The sequence below is a fragment of the Sapajus apella genome, unplaced genomic scaffold (genome assembly GCF_009761245.1).
Source record: "Sapajus apella isolate SASKATOON/1434 unplaced genomic scaffold, GSC_monkey_1.0 scaffold66, whole genome shotgun sequence".
NCBI lineage: Eukaryota > Metazoa > Chordata > Mammalia > Primates > Cebidae > Sapajus > Sapajus apella.
Window position 1 is genome coordinate 1,504,435 of NW_022437006.1, and position 20,675 is coordinate 1,525,109.

Below are 20,675 nucleotides of genomic sequence, written 5' to 3' on the forward strand. Positions count from 1 at the left end.
GTAGCCACCCAGGGAGGAGACCATTCGACACCACTCCTGTGTTCTGGGCCAGCAGAGAGGTTTGGCACTCCTGTCTCTTCCCAAATGTGCGTCTACGCTACTACATCTGCCCTCAAATGCTAAGCCCTGCTCTTCTGGGTCACAGCAGTCCAGCTCTGTCACCCTCCACAGCATTTTCTTTACTATTGCAAGGCCTACTGTTCTTTCCTCAACATTCACTGGAGGCTTTGGAGCCCAGTGCACAGCCTTCTCCACCTCCTGTTCATATATGTCACCAGAATGATTACCTCACACTTCCTAGACTTCCCCAAAGTCCCTGACTTGCATCTCTTCTATTCAGTAGCCACTCACTTCCATGGTCACACAGAGCCTGTGTTCACTCAGAGACATGTTGCCTCTGAAAACATAAACTCAGAATGTCAGGCTCTGAACACATTTTCCCTTTCTTGCTCTCCCTCCCTCCCTACCATGTTTCTCTTCAGCTTCATCAAGAACTTTAGTTCCCTTATCCAACCTTCATTCCTTACACCTCAAGTTACCAATTCTCTCCTGTGTTAACTTTCTTATTTAGTCTAGGGTACGCGAACCATCACATTAAATATTATCTTTCCAGACTGGGCGCTATGGCTCAAGCCTGTAATCCCAGCACTTTGGGAGGCCAAGGAAGGCAGATTACCTGAAGTCAGGAGTTCGAGACCAGCCTGGCCAACATGGTGAAAACATAATCTCTACTAAAAATACAAAAAATTGGCTGGGCGTGGTGGTGGGTGCCTGTAATCCTAGCTACTTAAGAGGCTGAGATGGGAGAATTGCTTGAATCTAAGAGGTTGAGGTTGCAGTGAGCCGAGATTGTGCCACTGCACTCCAGCATGGTCAACAGAGTGAGACTCCATCTCACACACACACACAAAATTTCCAATACCCTCAATAATCTTGTCATTCCAACTTATTTTTCTCTCACCCATTAAAATTGCAATATAGGGTCTACTTAACTTTTTATTTTCTGATTATATACTTGTCTACCAAATATTGCTAGGGTGAACAGTGTATTTGCAGAAGAACCAATCTGCAAATGATGGCCTTCAACCTCTATTAGGAAATTAATGTTGCTGGTAAACTTACTGTTTCTTAAACACCAGTGGGGGTTTCAAAGCCTTACACCAAAATCACCCTTGAAAAATTTAATCTGATTACATTCTACACCTCAGATTTAAACCCTTTTATGACTCCCCATTGCCTGCAGAATGATGTTCAAACATCTTAGTATGGCTCATACAGTCCTCTATAGCCTGACATTTTCATTTCCTTCCTCCCTTACCACTACGCCCTAATTCTCTATGTTACAACTCTCCTAAACTGCCTGTCTCTCCTACTAGACCATTCATTAGCCTCTTGAAAGAAAGAAATGTATCTTATCCATCTTTTCTCCACCTCAGTGCCTTGTGTGGTACCTTGCACATGACAGGTCCTATACAAATGTTTACTGACCTGAATTGTATCAATAATATGCTATAAAGTTTCCCTGAAGATTTATCATCTCAGAAGATACTTGAAAACAAGATGAGGAATCAGATAAAGTCACAAAATGTTCCTTAAAATTTTTGTTTTGTTTTAAAACATGAGAATTTCTTTAGAATTAAAAACTTACTTTATAGATGTATCACACTATATTATTTAATGATATATGCTTAGATATACTAAAGAGCATTGATGTTTTCATGTTAATTCATAAAAACAATCATTGAAAACATGTGACTCTAGATGAGGTCTGATTCCTTAAATGGTGTTTGCTCATCTTGGTGACAGCATGGCAAAATTTTACTAATTCCGATTCACTGAGGGAAATGAGAAAGTCTGAAGTAGGATGCTCCATAAGGAAAATAAACAGATCTACCAAGTAGAGATTCTGTATTCTAGCTTTTCTAAGTATGTGAGAATGACTGTTAATTAGCTGGTCAACTGTTTGCAAATAACACTTGTAATTCATATTGCCTTGATCACTAAGGAGGTTGATCCAATGTTTTCAAATGTTTATTGGCCTTTTAAAAAAATATTGCAACTTTTAGATTCAGGGGATAGATGTGCAGGTTTGTGACATGGGTATGTCATGTGATGCTGAGGTTTGTGATATGAATGATCCCGTCACCCAGGTCGTGAGCACAGTACCCAGGAGTTAGTTTTTCATCACTTTCCCCCTCCTTCTCTCTCTCTTCTTGTAGCCCCCAGTGTCTACTGTTGCCATCTTTATGAGTAGCCAATGTTTAGCTCCCACATCTAAGTGAGAATATGTGGTATTTGTTTTTCTGTCCCTGCATTAATTCACTTAGAATAATGGCTTCCAGCTTTATTCATGTTGCTGTAAAGGATGTGATTTTACTCTTTTTTATGGCTGCGTATCATTCCAGGGTGCGTATGTACCACATTTTCTTTATTCCACCATGGATGGGCACCCAGGTGGATTCTGTGTTTTTGCTATTGTGAATGGCATGGTGATGAACATATGCGTGCATATGTCTTTTTGGTAGAATAATTTATTTTCCTTTGGATATATACTCAGTAATGGGATTGCTAGGTGGAAATGGTAGCTCTGTTGTAAGTTCTTTGAGAAACCTCCAAACTGCCTTACACAGTGGCTGAACTAATTTACATTTCCACTAACAGTATGTAAGTGCTCCCTTTTCTCCTAAGCCTTACCAGCATCTGTTTGATTTTTTAGTAACAGCCATTCTAACTGGTGCGAGATGGCATCTGTAGTGTTGATTTGATGATTAACGATGATCAGTGATGATGAGCTTTTTTTTGTTTGTTGGCCGCTGGTATGTCTTCTAAGAAGTGTTTGCTCATGTCTTTTTTTCCCTTTTTAAATAGGATTATTTGGTTTTTGCTTGCTGAATTTGTTAAGCTCCTTACAGATTTCTGGATTTAAACCTTTACCAGACACATACTTTGTGAACATTTATTCCCATTCTGTAGGCTGTCTGTTTACTCTGTTGATAGTTTATTTTGCTGCGCAGAAGCTCTTTAGCTTAATTAGGTCCCAGAATAGAGAACCCAGGAATGAAGCTGCACACCTACAGCCATCTGGTCTTTGACAAAGTTGACAAAAGTAAGCAATGGGGAAAGGACTCCCTATTCAATAAACAGTGTTGGCATAAGTGGCTGGTCATATGCCGAAGAATGAAACTGGCACTCTACTTTTCACTATATATAAAAATTAATTCAAAATGGATTAAAGATTTAAATGTAAGACCTCAAAATGTAAGAATCCTAGAAGAAAACCTGTGAAACACCATTCTGGACATTGGCTATGGGAAAGAATTTATGACTGCTGGCTATTTCAATGTAATCTTTCGTGTAGTATCTAGCAAGTCTCTTGTCCATTTACTTTTTTATTGGGCTGTTCATGTTTTGTTTATTTATTGTTATCTCAGCTCTTCTATATTTTCCAGATACCCACATTTGTTACTTATGTATGTTGCAAAAATCTTTTCCCACTCTGTAGTTTGCCTTTTTAATGTGTTCACGTCTTTTGATAGCATGTTATTAATTAATATAGTCATTTTATCAAATATTTACTTTAAGACTAGTACTTTGTGTTCATTTTAATGAAGTCTTTTCCTATTCCAGATCACGATATTCTTCCATGTAATTGTTTAGAATCTTTATTGTTTTACCTTTCATATTTAGATTTCATTCCTGTTGGTATTTATTTTTGGGTAAGGTATGTGGTAGGGCAGTAGCTCCCAACCCCCGGGCCACAATACCAGCCACGCAGCAGGAAGTGAGCAGTGAGCGAGCATTATGACTGCTTGAGCTCCACTTCCTGTCAGATCAGCAGTGGCATTAGATTGTCAGAGGGGCACGAACCCAATCACACATGGTGGGATCTAGGCTGTGTACTCCTTATAAGAATCTAATTGATCTGGGGTGGAACAGTTTAATCCTGAAACCATCTCTCCCCAGCCCTTTGTGAAAAAACTGTCTTCCACTAAACCAGTCCCTGGGGTTGGGGGCCACTGAGTCCATGTTTCATTTTTTCCAATCGATATTAAATTGTTTTTAAAACTGTTTATTTCAGGCTGGGTGCAGTGGCTCACATCTGCAACCCCAGCACTTTGGGAGGCCAAGGTGGGTGGATCACTTGAGGTCAGGAGTTCAAGACCAGCCTGGCTGACGTGGTGAAATCCCGTCTCTACTATGAATACTGAAATTAGTTGGGAGTGGTGGCGTATGCTTGTAATCCCAACTACTTGGGAGGCTGAAGCATGAGAATCACTTAAACCCGGGAGACAGAGGTTGCAATGAGCTGAGATCGTGCCACTGCACTCCAGCCTGGGCAACAGAATGAGACTCTATCTCAAAAAAACAAAAAGCAAAAAACAAAAAACTTTACTTCAATGACTTTTAACTTTTACTATGCAAATGTTTAATCTTTTAATTTATATTTACAGAGTTTGCTACATAAATAAATTTTATTATTCCATCCTTTTGCTATTAGAACGACCATTATGTCTGAACTAGTAAAGCTTAAATTAACATACTTTTACTAACTATAAATTACTGTCATAATTTTGTATGTGAATTAAACAATCTGTCTTTTAGGAAGCTATTTATTTCAGTTTGAGTTCTTTGCCACGTTAAGGCACATGGTCATTAACTGCTCAGTGCTATCTCAGTTATAACTATATGGCCATGGACTTGATATTTTCTGGTACTATGTGTATAATCTAATTCTCATATTTTCCTATTCAATGATTCCTTGTTTGAAATTATAAAGCCAGAGAACTTTATCATAGCATCTAAGCATACAAAAATAGGAAAAGTACTGATTAAAAAGGACACATATGTCAAAAATTTAAAAAGCATATTGTAACTTAAAAGAATAAAGAAAGGCTGGGTGTGGTAGCTCACACCTATAATCCTAGCACTTTAGAAGGCCAAGGCAGGTATATCAGCTGAGGTCAGGAGTTCAAGACCAGCCTGGCCAACATGGTGAAACCTCATCTCTACTAAAAATGCAAAAATTAGTCAGGTGTGGTAGCCTGTAATCCCAACTACTTAGGAGGCTGAGGCAGGAGAATTGCTTGAACCCGGGAGGCTGAGGTTGTGGTGAGCTGAGATCATGCCATTGCACTCCAGCCTGGGCGACAGAGTAAGACTCTGTCTCAAAAAAAAAAAAAAAAAAAGGACAAAGGGACCTCATATTTGTCCCATGCTGCTAATGATTTTCTCTTATAAATCTCTAGTCAAGTTCAATTCTAACCACCTTGGGTATGAATCAATATCCACCTATTAAGCCTCTTAGGTATGACTATTGGCTATTTCCCTGACTTTGGTAGGGTGTGGAGGCTTCCCTTTAAACACTTCCTCCTAAAGAGAGGGAAATAGCCAATAGTCATATCTAAGGCTAGGTATGCTTCTAAATGCTTTGATATAATTAGGGCAGTTATGAAGATATCTTCCTTACTTGGGCTCTTTATGGACCTGGCACCCTAAATTTTTCCTAGCACTTTAATTTTTTATTTTTCATCCCAGTTAGACTATTAGCAAACACAGGGATTTGTCTTATTTTCTGCTGTGTAACCCACACCATGACTGCTAGTGTCTGTTACATAACATGCTCAAAGGAATGTTTGTTCAGCAAATGAATGAAGGAACTTAGGAACTACGTAATACAATACATATTCAGAGCTTAAGTGGCACAAATATCACGGTATCCTCAGAAAAATGAAAGCACCCCTGGTCTAGATTCTGTGGGAGCCTCTAGGAATGGAGGAGGCTAAAATCCAAGCTTAAAGGTTTAGCTTATATTCTCCTAGACTCAGACCACAGCAAGCTTAAACACACCCCCACACCCCAATTTAATTTTCTTTTATGTTGGCTGGGACTTAATAAGAGGGCTTCTGTACTTCAACAAAGTAAAAGAAATGGTTTTTGGGAACCTAGCATAGACCTAGCATAGGAAAATGGGAAATAACATAATTAATTAGTGTCCCTGTATTATTAAGGGCTCCCTGGTAGTTCCCAGTTTCTTTCTCAATGTAACCAAGCACAGTTTGCAGAAAGCCAAACAGACAGAAGTTTGGCTGCATTCTTAACCACAATGCTAAGGGAAGAGAAATGTTAGCTTTAGCATTTCACAATTTTATTCAAAATGGAGAACAAGCTTCTGTGTAAACACACATATTAAAGAATAAATATGGTTTCTCGAGTAAAACAAATAATTTTTGCTACTGACAAGAGTGCTTTTCTCTATGGAGATAATTGGAGACTGGACAGACAATGAGTTATTTGGGGGGAGTTTATTCTAATCATTTCATGACCTGACCAAGGCAAAGAACACAAGCTTACTTTAAATCATTAAATACTTATAGAATACCTTAATATATAGGAATGCTGTAAAATACATGGGGAAGGGAATACGATTTTACCGTTTTAATTATTTTGACTTTGCTGGTATAAAGTAGGTGCATATGGAAAGAGGATCGCTCTCAGCTCTTTATTTTGTAGTTGAATTTCTAGGACACAGAAGCACAGATGTCCCTGCCAACTCCATACTGCAGTAGACATCTGCTGTTGTTTTTGCCTTCCCAGCATTTATTCCTCCTTCCTTTAGTAATAACGGTCTCATTTTCCATTAGTGAGCACTCCTTTACCCTTTCAGTCCTGCGGTACAAGTGGCAGTGGCCCTCATCCCATCAAACCCATCCCCTGGAGGTTCACATCTGGGCATATTATCCAGACTTGGCCAATGAGAACATCACAGCCTCATAGACACACTTGCTGGTTCCGAAATGGGCCAGGCCAGTGAGACATATTCTTTGACTTCTTAACAACACTACTGGAAAAATGGTAGTTTGTTTCTTGTCGGGGACACTGGGCTGATAAAATGTAAGTCTGAAATAATTCATGGCTGTCTTTGTTACCCTATGGACAGAGTCTTTGAGAACAAAACCAGCAGAGGAAAACCAAGCACAGAGATGAGGAAAGTCACAACTGTAATCACTGGTGCCCCTAAGTCCAGTCATGACGGAAAGACGACCCACCCTGGACTTCTCAGTTCCATGAGTGAAAAATTTCCTCTTTTTCGCTTAAACCAGTTTAAGGCATGATTCTGAGATCTGTAACTTGACTTGACTTTACAGAAGCTGAGACTGAAACCCTCTGTAATTTCTGAGAATTGTCTTGACTAAGGTAAGAAACCATTTTCTCTTACCCCACTTTTAATCTAATGTAGGTGTGTCTACAGTATCATTATTTTAAAAAGTAGGAAATGAAGCACAGAACTCACCGGTCCACTTCCGGCCGTAAGGTTCTGGAGAGCTCCCAAGGATGCTTCCTGTGTGTAGTTTCGGATGCTCTTGGCGATCAAGGACAGATACATCCTTATCACGATGGAGTGCCACAGCCACTCCACACCCTTGGGGTTGCTCTTCTCCTCTGGCGTCGGCAGGTCCTGGTATTGCTGACCACACACAAAAGGAACCCAGAATTAATGCACGTCAGGTGATGGTTACAGTTTCACACTCAAACCAAGAGGCCAGAAATACTGTCTAGACTCATAATTTGCACAAGAAGCCCTTGAAATAGAAATTTTAAAAGCAAATACATATAATTTCTAATCACTTAACTTTTAGCCCATGATGATTATTTCTTCCTAATAACACTCCACACCCCTAACTTGATATTTCACAGTGAGAGAAAATTCAGAAAATTAAGCATAGGCCATTCTAGAATGGTTTTCAGGCTGTTGTTGACCTAAAAGCTAAATTAGTCACAACCCTGTAGATAAGAAAAACAGGCCTGTTCCCTCAGAGTGTTGTCAAAGTGTCCAGGATAGCATCAGGGTTCTAAATTCACCAGCTGGTCTCCACAAATACCAAGATACTCAGAGAAGGAGAAGAGGTGACATTCTTTTAGTTTCCATATCAGTATGGAAATAAATATGTATTCCTTCCTATGAGGTTTGCTTTTAGTATGTCCAAAGTTTGTTTTTAGAATGCCCAAAGCCAAATCTCAGGGCTGACTTTAATAAAAACGATTTCTATACAATTGACTATGCGTATTTAAGCTTATTTCCTAAGCTATAAGGCATAAAGCAGTGTGGTTCAATGGAAAGCAATGAAACTCTGGAGCCACACTGCCTGGGATTCTATTAAATCTCTTCCACTTTTTTGCTAAATTATTCTGGGAAAATTAATCTTACTATGTCTCTGTGTCCTCACTGGTAAATGAGGGTATTAATAACACACACCTCAAAAGTTGATGTAAGAATTAAAATAACTTAAAATAGTGCCGATATATACCAAGTACTTAGACAAACATACAAACAGACACATTCTCTCTCATTCTTTCCCCCACTTTCTCATTCTTTCAAAAACTTCCCAATATACCTCTTTTACTTTCCTGCTTCGACTGCCAAAACATCCAATACTTTTGTTGTTGTCAGTCTGGATATTCCGGTTTTGAATATAGATATTCTGGGAATATTTCTCTGGGAGCTCTGCCTCCAGCTGGTAGGAGAGGTTATGAAGAATGCACACACAATTCTCCGTGGCCTGAGAAAACAGGACATGAATATTGATCGTATGCATATAGGTATCCTTTTCAGGTGTGCTATCACAGGACGTAGGCTTTAGCTCTTACAATGTTTACCAGATGCAACTGGGTGTGCTTAAACTGTGTGTTGCCTGGGGGACACGCAATGAACATGGCTAGAAAAGCTAAGGTTAGATCATGAGTGGTCAGGAGTGTGATGCTAAGAAGTAGAGGCTAAATTTCTTAAACAATGGAGAGTCTTTTTTTTTTTTTTTTTTTGAGATGGAGTCTTGCTCTGTCGCTAGGCTGGAGTGCAGTGGCACGATCTTGGGTCACTGCAACCTCTGTCTCCCAGGTTCAAGCGATTCCCCTGCCTCAGTCTCCTGAGTAGCTAAGACTACAGGCTCACGCCACCACACCCGGCTAATTACAATGGAGAGTGCTTTTAGTTTACTTTCTTTCCATTTTTTTCCTTGAGATGGAGTTTCACTCTTATTGCCCAGAATGGATTCTAATGTTGTGATCTTGGCTCACTGCAACCTCTGCCTCCTGGGTTCAAGTGATTCTCCTGCCTCAGCCTCCCAAGTAGCAGGGATTATAGGCACGTGCGACCACGCCCAGCTAATTTTCTTATTTTTAGTAGAGACGGGGTTTCACCACATTGGCCAGACTGGTCTTGAACTTCTGACCTCGTGATCTGCCTGCCTCGGCTTCCCAAAGTGCTGGGATTACAGCCGTGAGCCACCGCACCTGGCCTCTTTTTAGTTTACTTTCTAAAGAGTGTGTCCAGAACAACTCTGTATCTTAGATACGCAACTTACTAGCCATGTTGAGTTGGAGAAGAGGAAGAGATACTGTTTATAGGGACCAACTAGGAGGCTATTGCAATAATCGGCATGAAAGATGCACAATGTAGGAAAACAGTGGAGGCATTAGAGGGGAATGGAAGAACTAAAGGCCTTTTCAGAGGTAGAAAGTACAGGATTTCTTGCCCAGTGGATATGGATGAGAGGGAAGGGAGGCTGTCCAAGATTACTCAGATTTCTATCTTCTTTTGGTGGATGACGATTATCAAAGATTATAGTCCTGGTACAGTGGCTCACGCCTGTAATCCCAGCACTTTGGGAGGCTGAGGCAGTGGATCACCTAAGGTCAGGAGTTCAAGACCAGACTGGCCGACATGGTGAAACCCCATCTCTACTAAAAAATACAAAAATTAGCTGGGCATGGTGGCTCATGCCTGTAATCCCAGCTACTTGGGAGGCTGAGGTAGGAAAATTACTTGAACCGGTACCAGGGAGGCAGAGGTTGCAGTGAGCCGAGATCACACCACTGCACTCCAGCCTGGGCTACAGAGCAAGACTCCACCTCAAAAAAACAAAACAAAAAAAGCAAAGAAAAAAAAAGTAGCTGGGAGTGGTAGTGTGCACCTGTAATCCCAAGTACTTGGGGGGCTGAGGCAGGAGAATTGCTTGAGCCCTGGAGGTAGAGGTTGCAGTGAGCTGACATCACGCCACTACACTCCAGCTTGGAGTGTAGGCAATGGAGCAAGACTCTGTTTCAAAAAAAAAGGATTATAAAGAGAAGAAACCAGTTTGGGGATGAAAAATGAGATAAATTAAAATTCATTGCTGAACATATAGTATTTGGGCTCCTTTCAAATAGCCACATAGTATGGTTAGACAGACAGACACTGGAGCCTGGAAAATAGAAAAATAAAGCCATAGGTTTTAATATTTCTAAGCACGTATGGAGAATCTTAGGCTCAGCAAATGACTCCGTGAATAAATCTAAAACCAAGCGGCTATCTTAAGGATATTCTGGGCTGGGCGCAGTGGCTCGCGCCTGTAATCCCAGCACTTTGGGAGGCCGAGGCAGGCGGATCACAAGGTCAGGAGTTTGAGACCAGCCTGGCCAACACAGTGACACACCATCTCTACTAAAAATACAAAAATTAGCCAGGTGTGGTGGCACACACCTGTAGTCCTAGCTTCTCAGAAGGCTGAGGCAGGAGACTTGCTTGAACCTGGGAGGCAGAGGCTGGAGGGAGCTAAGACCACTCCACTGTGCCCCAGCCTGGGTGACAGTGTAAGACTCCGTCTCAAAAAAAAAAAAAAAAAAGAATATTCCAAAACATCTTGGTAAGACAACAGGAAGTTCAGTATGTGAGATGGTCAACTCTTGAATCACCTTGTCGTCTGGCTGATAATCTGCAATGGTTCCTCTGACATAATGGACCAGTGAATCAATGAGTCCGTCACATCTTCTCATCGCTTTTCTCCCATCAGGGCCCGCAGAACTCATGTTTCTATCAGAAAAAAATAACGAAAAGACGTAAGTCTTAGGCTGTGTATCTAACAGGGCTTTGTTTTGAAGTTTTACTTGATGCTTCTTCCAGGTGTTTGGAAACTGGCAAATTTGAAAAGTGTGACAGACTTGCCCTGGGGTCAACAAATCACTGACTGCCTAATGGATCAACTAGGATCAACACTTTCTAAATATTTCCAAACAACACGTAACCGTGTCATAAGTCTTTTGTCTACTTCACTTCAAGTACCATGACCAAAACATTATTTACCTAATCTTCATTCCATTTTTGAGTGTGGATATGAGGCAAATGTTTTGCAACTAATGACAGCAAATGGCACATTAGACATTATAATATACTGGATGCCAAGTCCCAATTTGGTCCACGTTTTAACTATAAGTAACTTAAAGTTGCTCAGGGCTCAGTTTCCTCATTTGTAAAGATAGTGTGATGGATTATATTCTTAGTGGTTTGGTAAGTTTCAGCATAAACTGAAGTTTATACAAATTATTGATAAATATTAAATCAGATGCTCTAAAATATGATTATTTTATCATTAAAATGGCAGAAAGATGTTACAGAAAGCATGAAAGAGTTTGCAGTATATAAGACTTCGGTCAAAAGTATGACCTATAAAAATCTTTACACTTAGTCTCTTTCTAATTTTGCTAAGCCTGACACCTTTCTATAAACAGTAACTAAACCTATAACTGGAAGTTGTTTACTGATAGAGAAATGAAACTTATCAAATACAGGAAAGTAATGCATTTGGGGATTACAGTGCAGATTCCCATCATGTTCCTAGTCTGGTATTATTGTTACTACCTTCCCTTAGATTAAGTTTTTCTTACTACCATTAACTACTGAAAAATATATTTTTTTTGGCAAAAGTGTCAACACCTCAGTCAACAAGAATGACAAAATAATAGTGCCTTCAGGTTTTAAGAACGTGAGAACCACCTCTATTCCCAATTTCAATTGTTAAGAACTGTCCCTATAAAATGTATCGGATCAGTTTCTTTTACTGGTAGGTAGAATATCCAAAATACGTTTGGGACTTTTTGTTTATAATGTGTTAGTATCATTTTGAACATCAAAAAGAACTACAACTTTGAGGCATATTTGAGCCTTATTTTCTTCATCTTTAAAATCATATAGGCCAGAAGTTGTAGCTCACGCCTGTAATCTCAGCATTTTGGGAGGCCAAGGCAGGAGCATTGCTTGAGCCCAGGAGATCAAGACCAGCCTGGGCAACATGGCTAAATCCTGTCTCTATGAAGAAACACAAAAAATTAGCTAGGCATAGTGGCATGTGCCTATAGTCCCAGCTACTCGGGAGGCTGAGGAGGAGGACTGCTTGAGCCTGAGTGGTTGAGGCTGCAGTGAGGCAAGATTGCGCTACCACAATCCAGCCTGGGTGACAGAGCAAGACCCTGTCTAAAAAAATAAAATAAAATAAAGCAATATAACATAAATGATTTTCAAAAGGCCTTCTGCCCCAAAATACTGCTTTTAATGCATAGTCATCAAAGAAACAAAATGTGCCCAGGGTTATATCAAGAATGAAAGGGAATGACGGTAAGATATACCATATTATACCTTGCTTTCACTGAGATCACATCTATAGGTTGAACTCTGGAAACTGACAAAACCTGATTGTTTTAACCCACAAAAATAGCAATTTCATGATTCAACCTGACAGTTGAGGAGGTAAGACTAACATATCTAAAACTAACAATATAGTAGCAATGTAATAGTTGTTGAATTGATACAATGAAATTTTTTAATAAAAATCTCTGACTCTGATTCTCATTTGACATTTCTACTTCCTTATTTAATTTTTACTGTACCTGAAAAACCCAGACACTTTGTTCATTGGTTTATAAGTTGGAAATAAAACAATGTAAATTTTACTTAACTTTTTCAAAGAAATGATCATTTAAACCAAGATCCTCTATCTACTTTGTGAGCCCTTTAAGAATCATGGGACTTCAGAAGCTTGACAGAAACTGAAAAAGCATCTTTTCCAGTCTCCTTATTTTATACATGAGAAAGCAGAAGCCAAAAGAGTTTCCGTTACTTTTCCTGGTGACAGCAAATTAGTGGTAAAGTCAGAAAAAGAGGGCTGTTCTTTATTCTGCACCCAGGGTGGCCTAGAACAGAACAAACCCCATCTAGCATTCATTCAGTCTGCAAACACCATATGTCCCCAACTACACAATGTTATCCTATGTTTAAAAGCTTCCCTTTAGCCTTTTCGAACTCTGGCTTGGATAAATGGGAGCAATTTAAAATTGCTTTGACAAATCAAAAGGTCTTTCTTATGGGCTAAGCCCACTACATACCTTTGTTTAGCTTTGTTTAACTCCAGGGTGTTTATTTTGGGCTAGAATGGTAAGTCAAGTTGGCAGTATTGCCAGTTCACAAGTACTAACTGTTGTCTTGCTGTTTGGTATTATCCAGACTCTACTTGCTTGAAATGGGACTTATCAGGGGTTTCTGACAGTTGATACCTTTGTTGACAGAAAGTACATGGAATCCCATTGCTTTAGTATTTGCTCCTGCATATCAAAAATAGTTCCCACCTTACTCAGCTACACAGAAATATGAATGATAAGGGCAGATTACTTTATACGACTGCATCCATGAGCAGAAGTCATCAGACAGAAAATTATTTGTTACTGCACCACTCTGAAAATAACCAATAATTATAGAAAATGATATATCCATCTTAAAGTATTTTTTTTTAACAGCTAGTACTTAAGCTTGTGGAAATCAGAAAATTAACATGGCTATCCTTAGGCAGAATTGATCTTTTTTACAATGTATCTCTTGAATCCTAAGAATTATTTATTGATTAGTTTCCCATACACTAGCCAATGAAGGCTCAATAGAAAAGTATCTCAAAACTATAACTGAAATATACTGAAACAATTACCTTATTGAAAATTAAAAGAGAATGAGCATACAAACATGGGAGTTAATAAAACCTGCTTATCAAAGTTACCAATAGAATATGTTGAAAATGTGCAATTTAGTGCCTGTCGTTTGGATATGATTAAATGTGGGTTTACTTCCCCTGGTATCATGAAGCCTAAGTCTGAGTAAATATCTGGGTACCTTTAAGAAAACTAAAACTGTATACTGTTATATACTGAGATTTAAAAACAGGTCCTTGGACTAGAGATTGAAGGCAAGGGGCCAGGGTTTTAGGGCACAGGGGAGTGAGGAAGGAGACAAACTATTCTTCACATAAAGGCAGGAATTATTTGGAGTTCTTCACCTCCACTGGTCCCAAATGGGAAGACAACAGTTTGACTTTGGCCAGCGCTTGATACTGGGAAGAATCTTTCCTGCAATGTGGCTTGTAATGGGGGAAGAAATAGAATCTGAACCTCTGTGTGTCCCTGAAATGGTCACAGAGCTTCACATATTTAGGAGGATTCAGATGTTTTATCAGACAGCGAATCTGTGACTTCTGACTCCCTCTAGGACCTCTTATCTCACACATTCCTGAGTGTCACAGTGAAAAAGAGAAAAGAAAACAACACCCTGGACCTTGCTAGAATTAAAGGGAAGAATGGTATGTTAATGGTTCAGACTGACAGTGTGACTAAATCTTAGATTAATATGGCAAACCAAAGAATGGGCAATGACAAATTAAAAAAAAACAGCTGCAATTTAGTGTTTGCACTAGACAGTATGGTAGACAATTTACAAATAGCATGATCTGTAATTTTCACAAAATTCCTGAGATTAGGGTACCCTAGAATTTCATTCTGGGAAATTCTGACCTGTGATTCTCATTTATAATCAGAATTAACTGCTCTAACAGGATTGTCACTGGCTCTTCCATATAAGGTGGGATATAAGGTAGTCTGTATGTGGCTATGTGCAGGGGTGCTGTCAAATATGCCTAATTGACCAGCACTGAACAAAGGAAGTTTGTTACAACACAGAACATCCAAGCTCAGTGTATAGTGTGTGGTCAGCTGCCCTGGGAAACAATGAACTGAAGGACATGGTTAAAGTAAAAGGCTACAGTTAGTTTCCAGGACATGAAAGTGGCGGGGAACAGTAACATCAGAGTGCATCTTTTCAAGACACTTCACCACCAGACAAAATAAGTAACTTTAGGAGGCAGAACTTCTTTTCTTTTTCTTTTTCTTTTGACATAGTCTCACTCTACTGTCCAGGCTGCAGCGCAGTGGCATGCTCATGCCTCACCATAGCCTCAACCTCCTGGGCTCAAGCGGTGCACCTACCTCAGCCATCTGAGTAGCTGGGACTATAAGTATGCACCCCCATGCCCACCTAATTTATTTTTTGTAGAGACAGAGTCTCACTACGTTGCCCAGGCTGGTATTGAACTTTTGGCCTCGTGTGATCCTCTTGCCTGGCCCCCAAAGTGCTGGGATTACAGGTGTAAGCCAATGTGCTTGGCCCAGAAATTTATTTATTTATTTATTTTGTTTCTTACTTATTGTTATTACTTTTTTTGAGACAGAGTCTCACTCTGTTGCCCACGCTGGAGCATGGTGGCTCAATCACAGCTCACTGCAGCCTCTACCTCCTAGGCCCAAGGGATCTTCTCACTGCAGTCTCCTGAGTAGCTGGGACTACAGGTTCATGTCACCATGCTCAGTGAATTTATCTTTCGTAGAGATAGGGTCTCATAGCATTGCCCAGGCTGGTCTCAAACTCCTGGTCTCCAGCAGTCCTTCTGCCTTAGCCTCCCAGAGTGCTGGGATTACAAACGTGAGCCACCACTCCCAGCCAAAATTTGGTTTTTTAAATGGGGCTACTGCTACTTGATAATGGGTATGGTTTTCTACTAACATACAGTTATGAGTGTGCATCCTTGGTGGCTGTGGGACCAGTCTTCTTCTTTTTTTTTTTTCTTTTGAGACAGAGTCTCGCTATGTCACCCAGGCTGAAGTGCAATGGTGCCATCTTGGCTCACTGCAACCTCTACGGCCTAAGTTCAAGTGATTCTCCTTCCTTAGCCTCCTGAGTAGCCGGGATTACAAGTGTGTGCCATTGCACCCAGCTAATTTTTTTATTTTTAGTAGAGACAGGGTTTCACTATGTTGGCAAGGCTACTCTCGAACTCCTGACCTCAGGTGATGCCTGCCTTGGCCTCCCTAAGTGTTGGGATTTATAGGTGTGAGCTACCACATTTGGCCTGGGACCAGCCTTAAAGGTTTAATCAGCACTCTGAGATAGTGGTCACCTCAATACTCACAGCTAAAGGTTTCCTAATACTGCATAGTGTAAATTTTATGGTAAGGCCCTAAGTGGTACCAGTCAGATAAATACTTGGTAGGCAAAATCAGAGTCTATTCCAAGACTAAGCAGGTACTTGATAAGACATCAGCTGATACGGAGGCATCCTTCTTCCTCTTGTTATTTGAGATTTAGGCTTGGGCTTTTGTTTAACTCTGACCTGATACATATCAAACAGTTGGGCCTTGTCTGTGATTAACAAAGAGAGGCAGCACAGGCAGCCTGTGGTTGCACACAACAAAAGGGGAGCCTCATTTGAACTGGCAGAGGAAGAAAACTCGATACCAAAAGAAGGGCTTGTCTGTCTCTCCGAAGTCAACATTATTTCCTGAAGGTATCAGCAAACATCAGCCGAAGTCAGCTATTCAGTCTGCAAACAGCAACAATGGGAGGTAGAATAAAGCCCTACAACCTACACACCTTGGTCCTTTTGGGACAAGTAAAATTAATGGAACAAATATATGTTGTCATCTATTACACATCAAGAAACTAGAAGGTGGTAGAGGAGAAAAATCTAACCGTAAAAATCCTTTAGCTCTGCTTTCCTGCATCTTCAGGTTTTCCAAAAGCATTCTGAATAATTTGGCATTGATTATCTGGTTAATCTACAATAATTTCCTCTTAATTAGCTAGAATATGTTATGTAGGAGAGAATCTCAAATTCCATTTAAAATTAACTATAAACAGCAAACTGTAATTTTAAAAATATACCTAAGAGTGACTGCAACTTGAATAAGCATCCTTGACATGTAAAGCAGATGTCTGAAATGTCAGACTAGGAATAATAAAGATGCTTAAGATCTAGAGTAGAATAATATGATGCTCAGATAGTCTGTACCTCCAAGATAGGCACAGATTTTAACCCCAGGATAGTGACAAGAGCCATCAGTTGCTTTATCCCGATATATCAACCCACTCACTGTTTATAATAGTGAATTAAAAAAAATTTTTAGTAGTTATTTTGACTATGATGATAGCCTTAAAGTTTTTTGGAAAAAGACTTTCAGTGTCACAAAATACAGTTCGTAAAACACCAATTTGAGCTATACACAGATATCTGTCTTTAAACATGAAGATGGTGTTAAAAGTCTCTGATAAAGACATTCTTGTGAATTCCTTTTTCTGCCCAAGACTCAACTCAAGCTAACTGATTAAGAAAGCCCAGCAAAAAGAGTTCACTTGATATAATGAGTAAAAATCAATCTTTTGTTTCCTTTCCTGATTTTTCTTCCTCTGTATTATTCCTATTCATGTATTTTCAGGCAGTCAATATTTATGCACTGATTGAGAAGAATAAAGAGTTTCTTTAGCAAAGAGAAGTGTTACGTAATTTCTGTAAAGTATAACTTTCAATCTGGGCCAATCTGGTAAAGATATGAACAGGACAGTGGAAAACGTTAGTCTGAAGAACAGGGACCTTTGCAGGAGGTCAGCTCGTTGCAGATGTGCTGCTTGGGGAGCTCAGTGAGACATGTACTCTTTTTTTTTTTTTGAGACAGAATCTCACTCCGTTGCCAGGAGCCAGGCTGGAGTGCAGTGGCACAATCTTGGCTCACTGCAACCTCTGCCTCCCGGGTTCAAGCAATTTTCCTGCCTCAGCCTCCCGAGTAGCTGGGAATACAGGTGCACACCACCACGCCCAGCTAAGTTTTGTATTTTTTTTAAGAGACGAAGTTTCACCATGTTGGCCAGTATGGTCTCTATCTCTTGACCTAGTGATCCACACGCCTCAGCCTCCCAAAGTGCTGGGATTACAGGTGTGAGCCACCACGCCCAGCCTTGTTTTGATTTTATTTGTTTGCTTTAACAACTTAAGAACTGTTGAGATCATTTCAAAAGAATATCCTAAAATCCCAAGGCTTAGTTCATAAAACAATCATTTTTAAAAATCAGTATCTTATTTACCCATTAAAATACAACTTCCACCTTTTAAATGTACTTAAAGAAAAATTTACAAGTAATTTAATTCATTAAACCATATATTTCTTTATATACCTAAAGTAACCAACAGAAAATATGACTGGTTATGATAGTGTAACATCAGAAATATTGCCAATTCCATTATTTATGAACTTCATATTGTTTATGTTTACACATGAAACATGAAGAGTTTAAATAATTAGCCAAATAACTGAAGCTAAAGTTGATGATTCAACTGTCTATTTCTGGAAAAGCCAATCTCTGGACTGAACTATCTAGATACTTTCATCAAGTTTCCATTTTGTTTACACCATCTCATCTAACATTATACTTCCAGTTTTATGGTAAACTATTCTCCAGAAGTAAATGCATTTAGATTGTGATTTTAAACAGTAAGTTCTGGCCTCTTTGGGAGTCTACATTCTTACAAAAAAGAAAAATAGCTATTAGATAGTCCAGAAAATTAGACCTTCATTTAATTATCTTCTTAATTATCTGGGATTATGCACAAGGCTAGACCAAATGAGTCCTTTTCTATCATGAGTATTCAGAATAAGATATGGATGAGCAATGGTAACTAGAATGAAAATGCATACAGGCTGGGCACGGTTGCTCATGCCTGTAATCTGATGAACGGATCACAAGGTCAGGAGTTTGAGAATACCCTGGCCAATATTGTGAAACCCTGTCTCTACTAAAAATACAAAAACTAGCTGGGCGTGGTAGTGTGTGCCTGTAATTCCAGCTACTCGGAGGCTGAGACAGGAGAATCGCTTTAACTGGGAGGTGGAGGTTGCAGCGAGCTGAGATCGCGTCACTGCACTCTAGCCTGGGTGACAGCAAGACTCTGTCTTAAAAAAAAAAAGAAAATGCTTAATTATGAAAATGTAGATGTGTAAATTTCTACAGTTTGGAACCAAGATATGCATTAAAAATTATATTTGGTATGTGGTTTTTTTGGTGTGTATGTGCTAGAGAAGACAGTTGTAACTGAATACATTAAAAATGTACATGGAGACACTTATTTTCCAGAGAGTAGCTAGTATTGATATTCCAAAACAATATGTCCTTAACTCTGTGACTAGGAACAAGACTGATAGTTACAGCCTTTCTTCCTAGAGGTACAGTTTGCTTCCTTTGATGACTCCCCAGTCCAGCTAGATTTCCAGTGGAAGAGACAATGAAAATTTCTTTTAAGAATTTAAGTGATTTTAAGTAATAAAATTTAATATATAGAAGGATATGGCTGTACACTGTGGCTCACGCCTGTAATCCCAACACTTTGGGAGGCTGAGGCGGGTGGATCACCTGAGGTCAGGAGTTCGAGACCAGCCTGGCCAAGGTGGTGAAACCCCGTATCTACTAAAAATACAAAAATTAGCCGGGTGTGGTGGTGAGTGCCTCTAATCCCAGTTACTCGGGAGGCTGAGGCAGGAGAATTGCTTGAACCCCGGAGCAGGAGGTTGCAGTGAGCCGAGATCATGCCATTGCACTCCAGCCCGGGTGACAGAGTGAGACTCCGTCTCAAAAAGAAAAAAAAGATATTATACATTCAAAACCCATTTACTATACAATGACAGGTGGCAAAAGTGAAGTGTAAGTCATTTGTAGGAGAAATGCATTACAAATTGCTTTTCTTCTTTAACCAGCATATACAGGCATAAAATGCATTGAAAAAAAGGAATGTTTTAAAACGTGTAATGACAAATTCTGGGGTGTCCTTCAAAAAGCAACTGCACCTTTATCTTAAGGTGGTAATTTTATGAGCCTTTCTCATAAGTAGATGGTCAACAAACTATAGTAACTCAGGAAAATGACTTTTCAAGGCTTTATGAATTCACTTTTTTTTTTTTTTTGAGATGGAATCTTGCTTTTGTCACTCAGGCTGGAGTGCAAAGGCACAATGTTGGCTCACTGCAACCTCCGCCTCCTGGCTTCAAGTGATTCTCCTGCCTCAGCCTCCTGAGTAGCTGGGATTACAGGCACTTGCCACCATACCCAGCTAATTTTTGTGTTTTTAGCAGAGACGGGGTTTCACCATGTTGGCCAGGCTGGTTTCAAACTCCTGATCTCATGATCCACCTGCCTTGGCCTCCCAAAGTGCTGTGCTGGGATTACAGGCGTGATCTACCTTGCCAGCCTGAATTCACATTTTTAATACGACTATAGTATTTAAGAATGTCAGAGATGGCCTAATGACAGAATGTACTAAAGACTGAGAGGGACATTCAAACACCTACTCATCCTTGAACAGCTCCTTAGGTTTGACTTTCTCCAGAAAAAATTCCCAACTCCCAAGGCAAAGTTAGTGAAGCAACTCAATGCTTTGATAACAGTTTATTCATCCCTCTCTTAAATCTCTTACCAAATGCAGTCATATCTCTTCAGGTTTCTGTTTCCTCCACTAAAACCAGAGTTCTTCCAGGGCAAAGATAGGTCCCATTCCCTTTTGAAATCTCAGAAATTTAAAGAGTGGTTTGGATAGAGCGGACTTTCAGCAAGTACTCAAGGAATAACACTATGGTTGGATAAGAAGGAGAATAAAGGCAGACCAGTAGCAGAATTCAAAGACGGCCAGACTAGCTGTCACTCTCCAATTTCTGATAGCTGGTTCTATAATTGT

The 20,675-nt window shown here is 39.8% G+C and overlaps 1 protein-coding gene across 2 annotated transcripts in view; it reads right to left on the reverse strand.

Moving 5' to 3' along the window:
- Positions 1-20,675, reverse strand: part of PKP2 (plakophilin 2) — a 115,840-nt gene that overhangs the window by 22,820 nt on the left and 72,345 nt on the right. For both annotated transcript variants that reach the window (XM_032248303.1, XM_032248304.1), the window contains exons 7-9: positions 10,729-10,846; positions 8,394-8,558; positions 7,292-7,465 (exon numbers count right to left, since the gene is read on the reverse strand). In XM_032248303.1, the coding sequence (XP_032104194.1) occupies positions 7,292-7,465; positions 8,394-8,558; positions 10,729-10,846 (457 nt within the window). The remainder of the gene's footprint in view (positions 1-7,291; positions 7,466-8,393; positions 8,559-10,728; positions 10,847-20,675) is intronic.